The sequence below is a fragment of the Parasteatoda tepidariorum genome, chromosome 9 (genome assembly GCF_043381705.1).
Source record: "Parasteatoda tepidariorum isolate YZ-2023 chromosome 9, CAS_Ptep_4.0, whole genome shotgun sequence".
Taxonomy (NCBI): Eukaryota; Metazoa; Arthropoda; class Arachnida; order Araneae; family Theridiidae; genus Parasteatoda; species Parasteatoda tepidariorum.
In genome coordinates, this window is record NC_092212.1 from 32507105 (window position 1) to 32526606 (window position 19502).

General features: G+C 34.4%; 1 protein-coding gene across 1 annotated transcript in view; it reads left to right on the plus strand.

Annotated features, from left to right (window-relative positions):
- The window catches only part of LOC107441357 (cubilin), a gene marked incomplete in the record, with an annotated part of 195714 nt that overhangs the window by 132370 nt on the left and 43842 nt on the right, over positions 1 to 19502 (plus strand). Inside the window, 5 exon segments of the mRNA XM_071185787.1 lie at positions 9443 to 9658; positions 11942 to 12088; positions 14379 to 14566; positions 15914 to 16082; positions 17709 to 17912. Coding sequence (XP_071041888.1) covers positions 9443 to 9658; positions 11942 to 12088; positions 14379 to 14566; positions 15914 to 16082; positions 17709 to 17912 — 924 coding nt within the window.

Below are 19502 nucleotides of genomic sequence, written 5' to 3' on the forward strand. Positions count from 1 at the left end.
AGCAGTTAAACGAGATAGACGTCCGGTCATAGCAGCAGCTCCGTCTGGGCATATGCCTACACAAAAGGACCATTTTAGTTGTCTTGATATATAACCATCCAGTGACTTGAACAGTTCTGCTCCTGTGGTGTTGGTTGGCAAAGATAGTGCACATAACAAATCCTCATGCACATCTTCCTGATATAGATATCGCACATAAACAAGTAGTATTGCCTTGCTGTCAATATCTGTAGATTCGTCAACCTGGAGTGCGTACCACGGTGATGCATTAATCCTGTCCAACAATTGCTTTTCAATGTCTTCGGCTATTTCCTCAATGCGCCTAGTCACAGTGCTAGCCGACAAAGGCACATGTGCTATCTTTTCCGCAACAGCTTCTCCTAGTATTTCACGGCAAATGTCTTTAGTGGCGAGCAAGATTAATTCTTCACCAATATTGAATGGCTTTTTAGCTTTAGCAATGCGGTTAGCCACCAAATATGATGCTCTTAGTGCACTCTCCTTTATTGATGTGGTGGCCATCATAAATTTTTTCTGTCCTTCGTGCTCTCGTTTTTTTCTTTCAAAATACTCCAGGGACTTGTCTTTTAATCCAGGGTGCTTGGCGTTCAAGTGGCGAAGCAGTTTTGAAGGTTTCATTGCGTCATTAGAGAGTTGATCGCCGCAAACTATGCAGAGCGGTTTTGGTTTGTGTGAATCGCCTGTTCCGACAAAGCCATACTTCAAGTTAGGACTCATGGTATTGTCTGTTAAAAGTTGCATGTTTCTTTGATGTTGAAGGCTCTTCGGTCTCTTCACTGAGCCTTTTCTTTTTTCCAAGGAAACTTTCTAAGGACGTCTGTTTTGTATTCATGTTTGCTAACTTGTGAGTTAAATTTGTGCAGACACAATACACACGTACACCAAGCACTGTTAAACCTGAGAAAGTACCGGTGAACAGAGAGAGGAGTGATAGAACTTTCTTTTTACAAAAATAAACAAATCCGCATAAAGCACACAGAACAGTAGAGAGGAATCATGGTCACGTGGTCTTTGGGCGACTAAATGGCAGACGAGCCAGCTTCTCTTTTATAGCCTTACTATACACTCTCGCTGTGTGAGGCGTCAGAATCGAGAGAGAAGACGAAGTTCTTTATTAGTTCCAATGCAAATATCGCTTCGCTTTTTCGTTTTTTATTTATGATATTTACAGTTACGATTATTGTTTTTTTTTTATTAATACTAATTGAATGAGAAAATAGTTGCAGAAGACTTCTTTTTTTTTACTTTTTAAAACATTAAAAAAATTATGTTACTACCTTCGGGGGCATCTTTTTCTTAAATAAATAAAATTTTAATGGAACACAGATATTTTTAATTTGGGGTATAAACCTAGGAATTTAAATTCAGTTTCAATGTAATGGGTGGACCGGTACCATTTGATCCACGGACCGGTACCGGTCCGCGGACCGGGGGTTGGGGACCACTGTTTTAGAGAACAAATAATGACTTTGTCCAAGAAAAAACACATTATAGCTGAGCTAAATGAAGAGTGCTGTGTTTAATGAAGAAGCTATGTTTAATGTCAAAATCAAAATCTTGGCTGATTTCAATGTGCTGTTGGATGTTGTCTGCCATTGCTTCTGTGGTTAACGTCGCGTTGTACTCCAACTGCAGTTGAGTTGGACGGCAATTGTAGTTCAAGATGAGCGTTTGATGACGTATACTATCAAACTCACAAATGGACCAATCAGAGGTTAGCGCTGATTTCCAGCTGACGGCGTCCTGTCCTAAGAAACCAGGCCTTTAGTGTTTACATTCAGTCACATTTGAGCATTTTGTCTCTACGACTTAATTCTACCCTATATTTTAAACGACATACAGGGAGATCGGAAGTATCTGCCCCAAAATATAAAGAAGGTTAAAGAAAATCGATATAAGGGATGCGCAATAAAATGCCTGTCTGAAAACACCTCGTGAAAGTAGTAGATAATGACTTCTTCATCGCTTGAATGGCACCAAACACCTTATCTTCTTGCAACTGGTCTTGCCTGACATGTTGACCGTAGTGCTTCAGTGTATCAGGAGACGTAACTGCATACCTGCCAACTTTTAATCCCTTCCATTATCATTTTTTCCAGTGGTATTAAAATAGAATTAAAACTTCACTTTTAAGGAAACAAATATGTTGTATTTGAGAAAACTTAAGTTGACAACCATGATAGTAACGCATATTTATATCTGTGCTTAATTTTTGTAAGAATAGTGGTGATCAATATCATTTAAAAATTAAGATTATAAAAGAAAAAATAGTATCTAGTTACTACCACTTTAAATATGAAAATAAAATCTTCCGGAAAATCCGGAAGAGTAGGCAAGTATGTAACTGGCTCCAGCAAGTTTGAGCGCTATCATACTTAAGCTGTGGTGTCAGAAATTATTTTGACGTTGCATAGTGACTCCTGTAGGTTGTTTAATCTGATGAATGTGCGACAACAATCATTAAAAGTGGTAAAAAATCAAATTTTAGGAGAACAGTTTATTTTTAAATACCCAAGCGTTCTGATTAAGTGCTAGGTATACATTCTGAACCATTTTTAATATGTTACGGTTGTTACAAATGTTTCATTTTATCGAGAAACAAACAAAAAAATTAAGCAATTTTGCTTCCAGTTTTTGGGTGCTTGTGGAGATGTTGCCTGGCCTACACGAATCAACAAGATCTCTCCTATTTGAACTTTTTTCTGTGGTGCCACTTGAAAAGCATAATTTACAATTCTTTTGTGGTCGATTCCACCGTCAGATTGGCAATTTTAGCTTCAAATGTTTTTGCTCAGATTTTTGCTATTGTACGACATTTTACGAAGCATATGTGAAGCTTATATTATAGTTTGTGGTCGCTTCTTCCAGCTTTTATTGTTTCACGTTGATTTTATAAAAGGTTCATTACATATCTGGAGTTTCTTTTCACTTAGTAACAGTTACTTCGTTTTCCAGTTTTTTTATTCTCAGGACTTTCACTGGTGTTTCCAAACATGCATGGGTTCCGCGAATAATTTTTTTTTGTGTACCCTTTAAATGTTGACCTGTCATTTTTCCGATCACATAAATGTGAATTGCAAAGTGTTATTTACAAACCAAGATGATGTAGTGATATGAATTCGCAAACTGAAATAATACGAATCGTGACATGTATATTAATGTGAAACGCTGTTTTGTGTGAATACATTGTTGACAAACAATTAAGTTATTCGAATATAAATAATTTAATAGTATTTGTAAATCAAGAAAACTCGACTCGTGAAAAGCATTAATTTTGTTACCAAACCTATATGGTTCTACTTCACGATAAGCTTCGGAAAATTTAACGTTTCAACTATTTTAACTAATAAAGTAACGGTTGTGCCCCAAATTACAAAGGATATGAAAAATTCAGTTGCTAAAAAAATCAGTTATTTTATTATGAACAATGTCAAAATTAGTTACAAACTTTGCCAACACATGGTGTGACTGATTGTAAAAATGGTAAAACTGTAATTATTGCAGCACGTTTTTGTGTCTGATTTCGTAATAAAATATCACTTGCGTTAATTAATTTGTATAATTAAGGTCACCATATTTAACTATTAAGAATGAGTTCTGATTCGTGAAAATCTGATTATTAGGATAGAAAGTTATTTAAGGTATTTCATTTTTTTTGCACACTGTATACATTAATATGTACATAAAAGCACGCTTCAAAAGCGTAACTATAAAGCAAATAATCGCCCGGTTTCTAATACTTTTCAAACCACTACCTTGCCGATGTAACCCCACGTTTATTCTGCCTATGCTAATTTTATATAATAGATCACAGATAAATAATTTTTATAGAACGTGCAATAAATTCGATTCTAATTAAGCAGAGATGTAAGTCAAATAAGATTAGTGATGTTACCATTTAAATATTCGAAGAATCGAATCATCTTTTGATTAATTTGTAACAATGACTTATGTTGACTTATAAATTTATAACAATAACTGAAAGCCTCCACAAGATTTTTTATAGTTAGTCCGATCAGACCACTATGAAGGTAAACCAGTTTACGAACGAAGCATTTATCCAAAATCTAGTAAAATAAGACAGTGGTAGCAAATATATGTCTAAAAATTTGTTTAATTTTTGAGTATGATTGGTTTGTCTTACTTACTTGTCAACCACTACAGATTCAATTTTCAAATACATATGATACTTCTCTCAATTACATTTACAAAAAGATCAGTAAACCAGGAGGCTGGGAGTTGGATTCGTGGTCAGGCTGCCAGGTTTGGAGAGGCGACAACGAGGAGGGACGTGTTTTTCTCTGCTCCGCAATTATGCCGTTTCACCGAACTGCCCGCGGAGGAAAAGTTTTCCCTTCCGGCCGTATGCCAGCATCAGACTTATATGAGACATCTTCGATCGTCAAAAGGTTTTTACCGGCCAGATCTATGAACTACGCACTTTACTCAAAGTTTCTTCTAGAACAAACTACTGATATCGTGGAACTTCGTAAGCTGCGAGATTCCATTGGAGAGATTTCTACCTCAACACCAAGTAGATATTACAACGAACTCTTTAACGCAGCGGTGTCCGCAATTCAAACTGTTGAGTCGAGTCAAAAGAAGCCAACTGCTTCAACTACAATGGAGACAACTATCACTGAGACAGCGGAAATCCCTGTGACCATCCCAGAAAGTAGTGTTACTAATGAAATAGAGACTGAGCCCGTTTCCGAGCACAGTGTTCCGAATAATATCACAACTCCTTCCAGTAAAGATTTGAATATGGATAAAGACGAAGAGACATCAGCCACTGAACCTGAGATCCAAAATAGAAACAACAAAGAGCCACCAGCTAAAAAGAGAAAGAAGAGGAAAAAAAAAGTCTGCCGTAGCTACAGAAAATGTTGACCCATCCATGACCCAGAAAAGCTGCACTCCTCCGGAATCTCTTTTCATGCCGGAGTCCACCCCTATTACTGCATCAGAACCTACGGAGGAGACTACCAACAATGCCACAGAGCCTTCCACTTCAGTAGAAAAAGCTCACCCAGTTAAAAATGCTAAAGTCCTCATCCGTGGCCTTCCTGATGATTTTAGTACAGATTAAATATCCCTTGAATTAGAGAAGCGGAACATTGAAATCCTGAAAATAGTCCAGTTTAAGAAGAAAGTGTGTGAAGCCTTTAGGCCACTCCCCCTGTACCTCATCGTTATGCCAATGCTAGCCAATCACGAGATGATCTACCATATTGAGAGCATCAAGCAGGTCCCGATCAGCATAGAGAAATACCACAGCGGCCGGCGGCCGCTGCAGTGTTTTCGATGTCAGAGTTTCGGCCACACCCAACGTTCCTGCTCCTCCAGCCCAAGGTGCATGAAATGTGCCGAAGGGCACTATTCATTCCAGTGCAGAAAGAGCCGAGACTCCCCAGCTAAATGCTGCAACTGCATGCAAAACCACACCTCAAATTTCACTGGGTGCGAGGCCCGTCACAGTCGAAAGAGAAAAACGACCAAGGACACACCTACTTCTACAGCCCACAGACTTGTTAGCCTCGTCAGTGAACTTAAAGACTTGCTGAAGGACCAAGACGTACTGCATCTTCTCACAACTTTAATCCAGGGGAATTCCCCATACAACTGATGTACTACTGAATCAACTCATGCCTCACCTCATCATAGACTTATTATCTGATCCTAACTTAGAACTTTGAACTGTATATGACCTCTGGACTAAATGCCAAAACAGTATAGATGAATCGGTTAGAAGCGCTTCGCGCTTAACACCAAGATTCCACTCATATCAATCAATCAAAACATTTACAAAAAAATTTGGATTCATGCGCACAACAGGTTCACTTTTTAAATAGTCTGCGCAGACTACTTATAAAAAAACCGTGTGGAGGCTTTCTGATGTGGGAAGTAATGACTCATTCCCCACAGAAGGCATCTATCTACTAAATTTGCTCGTGGCTGTAAATTTGAACCAATGATTGGTATGAAATCAATCATTTTTTCAATAAATTAACTCAAAGGTGACCTTCGAAAAAATGAACTTTTCGTTCAATTGAATCAAGGAATGAAAAATTCATTTTTCAAATGTAACTAGTAAACGTACATGTACAGCCTAATGCGAATTTATTAAGATGTCTTGCAATTAAGAAGTTACAAAAGGAGCGCACATTAGTAAATTGTAGACAAGAGAAAGCCTCAGCACGGGATGCCATTTACAAGAATGATTTTGTTTGGAATTATATAAAGCTTTATCTATCATACGGCATTTCATTATGGATAGTAGATGCTTGATATTAGTAGTAACTTAGTATTTGGCCAGAAGGGCCACCAACTGATTCGTCGATTCTAGTAGGTCGTATAACTGTGAGTCATGTTGCCTATAAGAAATGGGATACAAAAGTGAATCACAGTGGTAAACTGTGACGTCAGGATAGAGAAAATCCTGGGAGAAAGTGAGTCCTCCATCAGTTTTGAGACTCTGGAAGTAAGGAACGTAAAAGCTTAATAAGCTCTTCGTCCTTCAAAAGTTCTTTCATCTCCTTGAAGAGCTGCAAAAATCTGGTGGCGTTGTCGGTAGCTTTCTCGGGATGAGATCTCCTCGCTTTCGGCGCTTTCCTGGGTCTTGCACCACAGCCCGTAAAACAGGCTGAGTGCTCACCGTTGCAGTTGACGCAGGTGTCTGGGGTTGTCCTGGGCTTTGTACACTGGTACGAGAAATGCATACCTGCCACCTTTTAAGCCCTTCCATTATCATTTGTCCCAGTGGTATTAAAATGTAATTAAAACTTCAATTTTAAGCAAACAAATACGTTGTAATTGAAAAAACTTAAGTTGACAACCATGGTAGTAACGCAAATTTATATATGTGCTTAATTTTTGTAAGAATAGTGGTGATCAAAATCATCTGAAAATTAAGTTTATGAAAGAAAAAAATAGTATATAATTACTACCACTTTAAATATCAAAATACAATCTTCCGAAAAAGTTGGCAGGTATGGAAATGTACTCCGGCACATTTCATGCAGGCGGGATTGGTTGCAGGGCAGTTTCGTTGCGTGTGTCCAAATTGTTGACAACGGTAGCACTGGATCTGGTATTTTCCTCCTCTGAAGCGCTCAATTCTAACTGGCTTCTCTAGGACTGAGCTGATGTTAAAAATATTTCTATATGCACTGTTGTCCGATTGGATGACCACTCCTCCTTTTTAGTTGTACTATCTTCTCTGGTAAAAGTCCAAAGTTTTTGAGGTATTTTTCTAATTCCTGAGAATGTGTATCTATTTCTAGTCCTCTAATAAGAGTTTTCAGTTTTTTAGGAAAAGTGTCCATAGTTGCGGTGGGAGTAGCTATGATTACTGCCGAAGCGGCATTCTCCTCAAGCTCTGCCGGTACTGGGTCCGATGGAGTAGTAGTCTTAGACTCCGGCTGGGAAGAGGAATCTGAAGGAGAGCAGTTGTCTTGGATCGTGGGAGTAGACTCGATAGGCTTGACTTTGGCTTTCTTCTTCCTCTTTTTAGCTGGAGGTTCTGTGGTGTTTTCAGTATCGGAGGCAGTGTCCTGCAGGGGGCACCTGCACTAAGTTCCATTTTATCAGCCACTGAGGTGGGATTGGGCTCTGGGACTCGAGTGATGATATCTTGAGTAGTCTCGGGTTCCTCTTTTTCCTTCTGTTCAGGCAATGGATATTCCTTTCAGAGTTCATGATAGTATCTACTGGCAACTCTAATGGCACATAGTTTACTTTTAAATTCGTTGTAGATTTTACCATTTGCACATGTCTTAACACTTTACCGACCGGTAGCGGTTCGAACATACTATGCCCTTTCACCGCCCGTTCAGCTGCAGATCGTCCGAGACACCGGCTCGGTTTCGGCCTAGACTGACGCGCGGACTTCACCACTAAATATTAAAAATTACAAATATGATATAAAATGCAACGTTAAATCATCAATATACTGGTTACTGTATTAAAAAGTAGGCGTAACTATCTTTCTTTAACTAATCTTACAAAATATTTTGCTACCACTTTATTAGAACTTTTCCAGAAAGCGGAGCAGTTGGCATCCCTGCCTTCATATCGATGAAAAAATCCCGACTTTCCTCGCAGGAAAATCTAGTCGCACCCAGCTGCACGATGAAAAATCCCGACTCTTTTCGCAGGAAAATCTGGTCGCACCCAGCTGCACTCGAGAAAACGACAGCTGAATTTTTTTCAGGGCATGCTGAATTGGTGGAAAACGTAGTCACCACAGATCGGTCAAAAGTCGATTAATCGACGACCGGTCGGTAAGCGCTGGGGAGCAAACGTCGATTAATCGACGACCGGTCGGTAAGCGCTGGGGAGCAAACGTCGAATAATCGACGGCCGGTCGGTATGCGTTGAGAACAAAACGTCGATTAATCGACGGCCGGTCGGTAAAGTGTTAAGAAATTCGGTAAATAAATCTTTCGTAGAGTTCACCTCTTCCAAACTAAATTGCATGTAGAAGCCTACAGTATTGGGATGGTTAACTGGGATGCTTACCTGCCAACTTTTAATCCCTTCCATTATCATTTTTCCCAGTGGTATTAAAATGTAATAAAAACTTCAATTTTAAGCAAACAAATACGTTGTATTTGAGAAAACTTATTTTTACAATCATGAGATGCAAGATGCAAGAAATAGGTGGTAGCTCAGCGTATTGGCGCGAAGCGCCATTAACTGATTCATCTATACTGGGTTAGTCATATGTTGTGAAGTTATATGTACCTAAAGAGAAGTAAAATAAAAAAGTGATTCACAGCGGTGAACTGGGAATATCCTGAATGAAAGTGAGTCCAATATCATTTCTGTGACTCGGGAAGCAGGGAACGAAGGAGCTTAACAAGCTCTTCGTTTTGGAGACATCCTGTGACATCCAATTTCAAATATTCGAAAACCTAGACAACTATTCAGGAAAAACAAGAAGTCAGTAATTTATCTGTTCGGATGGAAAGAATACTTTTTCGGTTGAGCGAGATCATCACCTCCTACATCAAGAAGCCTCCACACGGACTTCTGTAAGTATTCCGCGCAGACTGTTTAAAAAGTGAACCAGTTGTGCGCATGAACCCAAAATCTTTTATAAAAGTAATTGAGAGAAATTTATCATATATATTTGAGAATTGAATCTGTAGTGGTTGACAAGTGAATAAGGCAAACCAATAATATCCATAAATAAAACAAATTTTTAGTCATATATCTGCTACCACTTTCTTATTTTAACTATATTCTGTATTAACTGACTCGTTCGGAAAGTGGATATCCTTCGCAGTTTTCTGATCGGACTACCAATAAAAAACCGTGCGGAGACTTTCAGTTATAGGAGGTGTTGCACTCTCATCACATCAACTTCCACTTCTTATTAATATAGAATGTAAAGTTTATATTTATTATTTAATTCCAGCTAATTGTGGAGGTACTATTTCCTCAATGAAATCTGTCATCACAAGTCCAGGTTATCCCATGTCTTACAGGGATAGCGAAGAATGCGAATGGTTCCTTAAAATGAAAAATGGCTATCACATCGTATTGAAGCTGGACGACATGAACACTCCTCGATCCAACAGGGAAAACTGCACGCTAACAGATTACTTGGAAATCAGAAATTACGACTCTGAAGGCAAGTATTTTTCATATTCAAATTCTTCACTTAACTAAGAGAAGATCCGACAGCAATTTCACTGGATTCGTGTAGCTTTTAATGTACACACCGACAGTAGAAAATAAAGGTTGTTTTTTTCTTTATATTCTTCCGTAAGCTTGAAATTGACAAAAAAAACTTCATGATTTAGCATTTAAACTTTTCGCAGCATAACGTTCTCATTCTTGGTATTTTAATTCACTACCAAAAGAAACTTACTAAATTCTAAAGTAACTTACTGACTTTTTGTTGCTAACTGCTCTTGGAGCATTTTTACACTTATAAAACACAAAATATTTCTACAATACAGTCAAAAACTCATCCTGAATTGAGCTGACCTTAAATAAATCTTCAAGCAATTAGAAACTACAGAAATTGGCGATAAAAATTATAACTTAACTAATCAAACGTTAAAAAAAACTCTAAATAAGCAAATGAAAGTTTAATTGTTTTCCGTCACAATATTATATTATGAGTCATCGTATTAATATAACTCATAATATAATTAGAATGATTTAGCTCTGCTCATATTTATGCTAGTAGATGCAAAGAAGTAGAGCAATATTTTGACTTGAATTGATGGTGCTTTTGAATTGAATTTTTTTTTTTACGTTAACCAATAGATTTTGATTTCATTGGGAAGAAACTTTTTTTTGCAAGATGTTTCTTTCTTTGCATGATCTTAGATATTTTTGCATTGCAAATTTCGAATCTGCAATTGGTTTTTCTCCACAAGCTACATTTTTTATGCAATTTGACAATATCTTCCACACTAGGATACTTCAAAAGCCACTGGAATGACTACTTAATGTTCTCACATCTCTCGTACGTAGGGCTTAGTAGGATGAATGCGAAAATGTATTTCAGTTTAGGTGTATTATGTATTCCAATGTTGTAGAAAAATGATGTCTTTATTTTCTTCGATATCTTCTTTGATCTCTTGATATCTTTATTTTATAATCTCACTCTTGATTTGATGAAAAAAAATAACTAAAAAATAAATAAGTATAATTTAAAAAAATAAGGGAATGAGAGATTAGATATTGCCTGTCTTAAATCTTAACATTTAAATCAAATTTATGAAAGTATAACAGACTAAAGAAAGAAAGATGAAAATTGTTTCCAATTTGAACTGTTATAAGTCTCGTTAAATTGTTTATTTTTTTTGTTGGCTTCGACAATCTTAATTCCTCAGGTTATTTTCATAAAGTACTATTGATTATATTTCAAATCCAGTTTATCATTAATTTCATTATGATTCAAATTTCAGCCGAATATTCTTACATAAAATAACAAGAATTTTTTATTTTAATAACAAAATGTTCTTTGTTTTTTTTTCTTTTTTTTTTGTATGAAATATTAATTTATTGGAATGATCAATGCGAAACATTCAATGGTTGATGAGCAAATAGTGCATGGATTAGAGCGGGATTGTTATCTTATTATTATCTTGTGGATTGTTATCTTATTATTATCTTGTGGATTATTATCTTATTATTATCTTGTGGATTATTATCTTATTAAAGTTCGAATATAAATATTAAAATTTATATAAAATCTTTTTTTAATATTTTTTAACTGTATTTAAACTTTTATTTTTTAAATGTAAGCATTCACTTTTATATTTAAATATATTTTTTTCAATTTTATTGCTTTTAACATTATGTTAAAAGTCAAGAGCGGAACTATCAAAACAAAATTTAGAGAGAGTTAAATATAGTTTTCGACAATAAATAATAAATAAGTATTAGTTAAATAAAAACAAACAGGTAAAAATATATTTGTGAAAAAGCTCTTAAAACTGCAATAACTTTCGGAAAATTGCAATTTTGAAAGAAAACTATTGTCAAGTTTCAAAATGTAAATGACTGTCTCAGCATGTCAAATTTCATATCTGTAGCCGCATTTTAGCCGACAGTAGATCAGCCCGCGTGGTATTTTTTGAAATAAAATTAACTATTAATTATTCTCGAACTAGTTAGCAGGAATTAATTTTTTTTATTCCATCATACTTACTGTCGTGATTTCAAGTTTCTAAATTTCATAATTCGTGTGCATCAAAATAAAATACAACTTTCAGTTGAAAAACACCTAAAACAGCGCTGCTTACGATTTTTTAGCATAGTGAGATAATCGACAAAAGGAACTGAAATTATGAAATTTTATATATTATTTATCACAATTTCTAACCATTCTATAAGTGTATTCAATAAACGATTATTTTTTATTAAATTCATTCATCATTATGAAATGATTTTGCAGGGGAACTTCTTGGACTCTTTTGTGGCAACTTAGATAACGTAAGCACAATAATCGAAGTTCCTGGTCCTCAAGCTTATATGAAATTTAAGTCAAATTCGGCAAACACCGGACGAGGATTCTCTGTGACAATGACGTCTGATTTTAATGGTAATTATTTCCTAATTTTTAATATACATTACTATCGCTCATCAAAATAGATAAGTATGAATTTGCAAGTGCAAGTGGTTATAAAATATCTATCATTGAAGAAAGATAGCGTATAAAAATAAATCAAAGTTAATTAATAACTACTTTAGTTTTTACATTTTACAATAAGTTTGTTTTAATTAACAATATATCAATGCAATTAAAAAACACAGGTCTGCCTACTTTCTGTGTTTTTTTCGGAAAATTTCTTCAAACGGTATGTTTTAATGCTTGATTCTTGGTTTTGTAAATTTGATTTAATGTTGTTTTTCACACCACTATGTATAATTGATTAAAAGTTTATATAAAAAGCCATTTTATCCCAGCTTTTTGATGGTGATGCTTTTATATGTTGGAAAAATTACAAAGAATTCCGAACGCCCTTGTTATTATGTGTCTACCACTCAACAAAATATATTGCAAAAAGCGTAGCAGTAGACAACTTTGGAAGACATATTTTTTTCAAAAGTAGTTGAATGATAATATGCTTCGTGACGACAACTTGATCTGTTTTATAGACGCAAACTGAAAGAAAGAATTTCGTCATGTGATATCACGTGATAGACAAATAATGTTTAGCCGGTTTTGTTTGAGTCTTGCTTTGGACAAAGGCGAACCTGATTTGTGGATAATGACTGATAGTACATAGCAAATCCTCAATCAAATACTACTTTTGAATAAAGGAACTGTGAGACCATTGCTTGATTCTCTTAATTTTTTGAAAATTTTTTAATAAAGTTGGTCTTTTTCTGAAATTTCTTTTGAAGTAGTACCAAAATTTTAGAAAACGAACAGACTTCATATCTACCAAAAATATTATCGATTTCATTATAATGATTTAAAATTTTCAAACCTGGATTCATAATATTAAATTAAAGGCAAACTTTAATAACATTTTCGATACTCTTGAGATAAGTTAGTCACAAATTTTTAATTATTCCATCTCGTGGATATCATGTATTCTAAGTCGTTGGTACCATGTTTGCATACGAATGTGTACCTCGGGTCAGAAGAGGTAAAAAACTTTTCTGACCATAAAGTGAAATGTAAAGAAATTGAAGTTTACATTAAGGATTCAAGCTTTTAATAGCTCTCTAGACTAAAACTATTGTGACCCTAATTCTTTCAAGTGCATCCCCTCCCCAATATTTATATAATTTGGTAAAGAAACATGATCAGTTGATCTGAACCTTGATCTGGTCGAGAACCCAAATCTGTTGAAAAAAAGGCATGTTTATTCAACAAAGTACGGTTCTGTGTCTGATTTCGTAACTTAAAATATAGTCAAATCAAATATTTTATTATGTCCTAGAGTACTCGAATCTTTAAAATTACATCTAAGTTTGGGAAAATATAAACATTAAACCAAAAATTGTTTGCTTTCTTATTTTGCTAACTGCAAGTTCCTCCCAAAAATTTTATCTTTCAGAAAATCATTAAAACGCATTATTTTACTGACCATAAATGCTCGGAAAATGATTTATCTATAATTGGAATATAAAAATGGAATCTATAATTATTTTTTGTTGATCAAGCATCTTCTTTCCTATAGAGTCCCATTTTAGCTGTGCGTAGGTACTTATAGGTGCACAATAACAGCTTGCAGAAAGAAGGAAAACTGATAGTAACTCTAACTGACCAACTTGGCCGCAATTGTGGTGGCAAATAGCAGTTTTTGCAAAATTTTTGTCAACAAAAGCCTTATACATACCTGCCAACTTTTAATCCTTTCAAGGATGATTTTTCCCACTGGTAGTAAAATAAAATTTAAATTACAATATTAGGCAAAAACATTTGCTGTATTTTGAACAAGCTTATGCTGATTATTACAATAATATTACATATTAATATATATGCTTATTTTTTTAAAAAATAGTGGTGGATCAAAAATATTATAAATTAAGTTTATAAATGCAAGGAATATATAGAAAGCATTCATTTTACTACCACTTTAAATTTAGAAATAAAATTTTACGCCAAATGCGTAAAAGTTGGCAGGTATGCTTATATACTCTCTCGAAGTTTCGAGACTTTGGAAGCATTAGGAAGCGAGAATTCACTAGAGGCTTGGTGATTTCTCCAACGAAAACGGTATGTGATGGACCGTTTTCTTATAAATTAAAACCTTTTGTTTGAACAAAATCGTTTAATCTAAAGCACATAAAAAGCTACGTTTAAATTTGTTCTACAATGTCCCTTCACTTGTATTTTAAGCAAGCTCTAAAGCTAAAACAATCTTATGTTCTAACAGGGTGTGGTGCACGTGTCGAAAACCCATCTGGCGTGATCACTTCTCCTAACTATCCCAATCTTCTTTCTGGTTCAAGAGAGTGTTATTGGAGGATAATAGCTCCAGAAGGTCGAAAAATTAAAATTACTTTCGATGAGCTCAATTTACCAAAGGATGAAGCAACTGGCGTCTGCATCAGTTACATAGTGGTAAGATCTCATTCAGTGATATTAGTTATACGAGGAGTATGAGAAGTTTTATATACATTACCAAAACTATAATCTGAGACACAAACACGAAGCTGTATTAAAAAAAAATTAACTGAGACTTTTTAAAAAATACCGGTAGTCGCGATGATCAAATAGCCTTCTATTTAAAAGCTACCCGAAGCTAATGTGGTGAAGACAAAGCCACCAACTTTTAAGTATTTTTTTTTTTTTGATATTTTTTACAATAGAAGTGAAATATCAATACATATGTTTAATTTTTAAAAAACTTGTTTAGCTTCTTAAACTTTATTTATAACAAAAATCCTTCCAAAAATCTAAAATTCGGAGCTAAACTAATGTGTTAGAAACTTAACTGTTTGTAATCTGGTAAGAAAAAAAAATCTGGTAATAAAACCAGTTCTCATCTGCAGGGTATTTAAGAGGAGTTTTAAAAAAATTCCTCACTACTGATTCATATTATTAGTTTAAACGTACATACAGGGCTGTTCATTATCTGGGGAAAAGCAATTAATGTGTATGGCTTATAATTAAAAATGCAAAAGTTATTACTTTATTTTGTAAGAAATCTAGAAATGAAATGGTTTAGCTACCAATTTCTTTTCTTTTCCATGATCTAACATCTTTGTTAAGTTTCGCATACTGTCACCTTTCTGCACTTTTTGAAAAAATTTCTTCTAGTGGTAGCTAAAATTATGTTTTTAATGTATCCTTCTTTGCATCATAAATTTGATTTCAAGTTTTTATCTTTAGCACTACGTGTAACTGATTCAAAAGTTTAAATGAAAAGTTACTTTTAACCAGCTCCTTTGCGGTAAAACTTTTAAAATTTTGGTAAAATTCCTAGAAATTTTTAAAAGTTTTAGTTCTTAAATGTCAACCACTTTATTAAATAGTTTGTGAAAATCAAGTTGGCAGCCCAATATTCGTCAGTTGCAAGATTTTATGAACGTATTTTATCAACCTGATATACTATGCAGATATTGTATATGCAAGTATTAATTTTAAAAGGGGAAATAAAATTAAATTTACAAATTTTCATTTTCTTTGTAACAATATTTTTGACACCTTTATTTATATGTAGATATTTTTCATTACACCTAAGCAGACACTAAATCTACTATCGAATTTCCGCAATTTCAAAAAATATTTTTGATAGCATCAACAAGGTTAATGTATTAATATTATATTAAATTAGAAGCAATCGAAATTTGTTCACAACTAAGCACAAATAATTTAACCAGATCTGTAAAATAATATCTAAATATTCAAAAATGTCTCATGTTAAAATGTATAAAATTTGAACTCCTTTTTTTTTTCAATTTCCAGATGTATAATTCAACAAATTGGAGGACAGGAGGGACTAGTTATATTTGTGGGAATGTAGTGCCAGCTCCGATTTCGTCCTCATCTGGAACTTTGGATATTATTCTTTGGACGCATGGTTTGAATGCTGGCCAAGGATTCACGCTCTCTTATTCTACAGAAGAAGAAAGTGGTAAAGTCTTCAATTTAACTTTCGAAGAAAGGCTTAGTAGAAAGTGAAATTAGGAAATAACAGTCTAACTATATCTTGGATCTTCTAAAATAAAAAGAATATGATTTATAGAGACGTGGTGGCTCAGGGGATAAAGCGTTCGAATCCCAGCGATGGCTGGTCGAAGGCAAGGGATCGGAGAGTCCCCCTTGCCATCAGGCTAATTGTGGGATATTTTCGTGTCTTTCCTCTTCATGTAACGCAAATGAGGGTTAGTTCCATAAAAAGTCAGCCACGAAAGCAAATTTTCTTCCATACTTGATCCAGAAGTTCCCTTGTCTTCAAGATTGTCTTCTAGATTAGGTTCAAAATTCCAAGGCTACGGAGTTGAACATTAATAATCGTAAACCTAAAATTGGGTCGACTGTTCAACGACGGTTGTAAATAAAAGTACGTAATACTTGATCAATTTTATGTGAAATTAAATGCTCAAAACACAATCATGACGATCACAAAACATTCATAAAAGAATTAAACATAAAAAATTTCAGATAAAAATTTTCTGTTTCAGTGGGATAAAAGATACTAATAGTAAAATCAATTAATCTGACCCGTTCTCTGCCCAACGTGTGAAAATTTTAATTATTCCGTGTATTTCGCCACCTGTCACTGATCTTTTACTTCAGGGCTGTCGGCCCGCTGGCCGCACCCAGCCCGCGAAGCTTTTGTTTGTGGCCCGCGAACTAAAATATATTAGTTGTCGTTTTTTTTTTGCGAACAATTTTCGTAAAAAATCTATGTGGGTTTAAAATACTTTTCGTTCATTTAAAAAAACCTAATTTCTTCGTTTCTGTGAAATTTAACATACCAACGGTGCAAAAAAATTTATTTCTCTGGTTTTGCATCCAAGAAAATATTTATTCAAATACAAAAGTAATCGTGTATGTTGCTCTTTTTTATTTTGCTTATTTTGTGTATTTTGTGAATATAATTTTACAAGTGAGTATCAGAAATTTTCTCGAAGAAATTCTCCCGTTTAATTTTTTGAAACCACTCATTATGGACGAAATTATTTACATTTGTAAATTTTAAAGCGCATAAAAGGGGGAATGAATCATGTTTTATTTAAATTCCTTGAATTGAATATCGCATGAGAGGAAAAGAAAAAAAAAATTTCAAATGCTTGAGAATTGTTTATGTTGCTATAATTCCTAATAAGTCGAAAAAAAATTTAATTTATCACAGAATTAAACTTAAAAAAAAAAAATTTGTCACTAAGTTTCTGCTTAAGAGAAGATTCAAAATGATACGTAACAAGCATTATTTGTAATGCTTGTTATTTTGCTTTTTAATATTAAAAAAACTTTGATAAATATCTGACAGTAATATTTAATGTTCCTTCGAAATTAAAAGAGTCCTAATAAGATTTTGATAAAGTTGCGGCCTGCCATTTGACTGGTGTTTTAAATTGCTGCCCCCAGCCACATATAAGATAAAAAACCCTGTTTTAGATAGTCAACAACCCACCTTTGTCAGAAATTTGAAATAAACAATTTAAATTTTACAGTTGGGTAATAGTTTAATGAAGTAAATAGCCCTATATATTTAAATCTTCTATAAAAACCAAATCATGTGTTCGTTTTATAGATTGCGGTGGTGCTTTATTTCCTCCCACTGGAATTATGGCAACTCCTAACTTCACTGTTGAAACACATACTGTTATCGATTGCAAATGGAAGATATACAATGACCATTACGAAAACAAAACAGCCGTTATCCGTTTTGATGTTCTCGACATCCCTGGAGAAGTTTCCCATTATTGCAGGAACAATGTTTTTTACGTTCTTGGTGGTAAGTGTATAGATAATGGTTAATAATAAATGTCTTTCTTTCGCCTATTTTTTTTTCAATTTCTTACTTACATTTTGATAGGTTTCGCTTCTTCTTTAACACTAGGTTTACGGACGTTCCTTATATACCTTTCTCTACGAACACGCGTCAATTTGACGCATGAACGAATACATATAACAGCACTTACAGAGATGCCAACTTGCTCCGGACAGTAAATATATACAGAGTGATTCATAAAAGATGGGCAAAATTTTAGGAAGTTATAGTACACATCCAAGCAAACATTTTTTATCAAAGAATGCATGGTCAAAAGCAAAACGCAAAGGAGCTGGCGCATTTTGAAAGTTGTTTCATGCAAACGAGAAAGCTCCATTTCTGTTGCGAATTACCGCGCTGTGAGTTATTATTTGCATGTTATGGGAAGCTTGGCCACCGCTTTAGCTTGGCCACCGCGCTCACCAGATCTTTCATGTCTCGATTTCTTTCTGTGGGGGCAGCTGAAGGCTCTTAAGTATAAGACTTCCACTGAATCTGCAGAAGGAACTTGTCTCCAAGCTTTCGGCCGCTGCAGGGGAAGTTCGCGATATGCCTGGAGTGTTTCAGAATGTTCGCCAATCTTTTCTTCGCCGTTGTACTGCGTGCTTAGCCGCTGCCAGCCACTGCTTTGAACGCTTATTGTAATTGCATGCCATTAAATTTGCTTTTATAACTTAACTGCATCGTTCTTTGTATGTTTTTGCATCAGATAAGAACATAACTTTTTACTCCCTCTAACGGTTTTGGGTTTTGTTTTCGACCATGCATTCTTTGATAAAAATTGTTTGCTTGGGTGTGTACTATCACTTCCTAAAATTTTGCCCATCATTTATGAATCACCGTGTATTTTAAAGTGGTAGTTTATCAATTGGGATTCTTGGTTTAATAAATTCAATTTAGTAGATTATTATTCACCATTATTTCTAAATAATTTGTAGGCTTAGATAATTCATCACTTTATGTTTGCAAAATTTACTTAGCAATTATTTACTGTTTTTTTTTAATCCTTTTGGAGTGCCCGGAGCAGTTGGCATCTCTGCACTTAAAAAGCAATGTTGTATAAGAAAAAAATGAAAATATCAGATATATATTTATGAAATATTCTAGTATTTTATTTATTAATACTCGAGCTAAGCAACTGAAACCTTCAAAATCTGACATCAATTGACATTCTGCTTTTGTTTTTTCTATTATTGCTTATCGGCAACAGTTGTTTATCGCTTGCTTCATTTGAGATAACGATATCGGATAACGGATCGAAGTAGTGTCGGTACATTCGTTTTTATTATTGATGTGATGTTTGCATGTTTACTCAAAATTTTGTCTAAATTACGATTGCTTCAAATGGACGCATATCCGTAGAGATACGTATACCACAAAGAGAATTTCAATATTTCAACGCTTTTGAAGAAAATAGACTTTAATATATATTTACTTCGATCAATGGATAAAAGTCATTACAAGAGATAAAATAAAAATGCAAACGGGTTTTGTAATTTTCCTTATAAAATTCGAAATGCGTCAAAATGACGAGTCCCGTAAACCTAGTGTTAA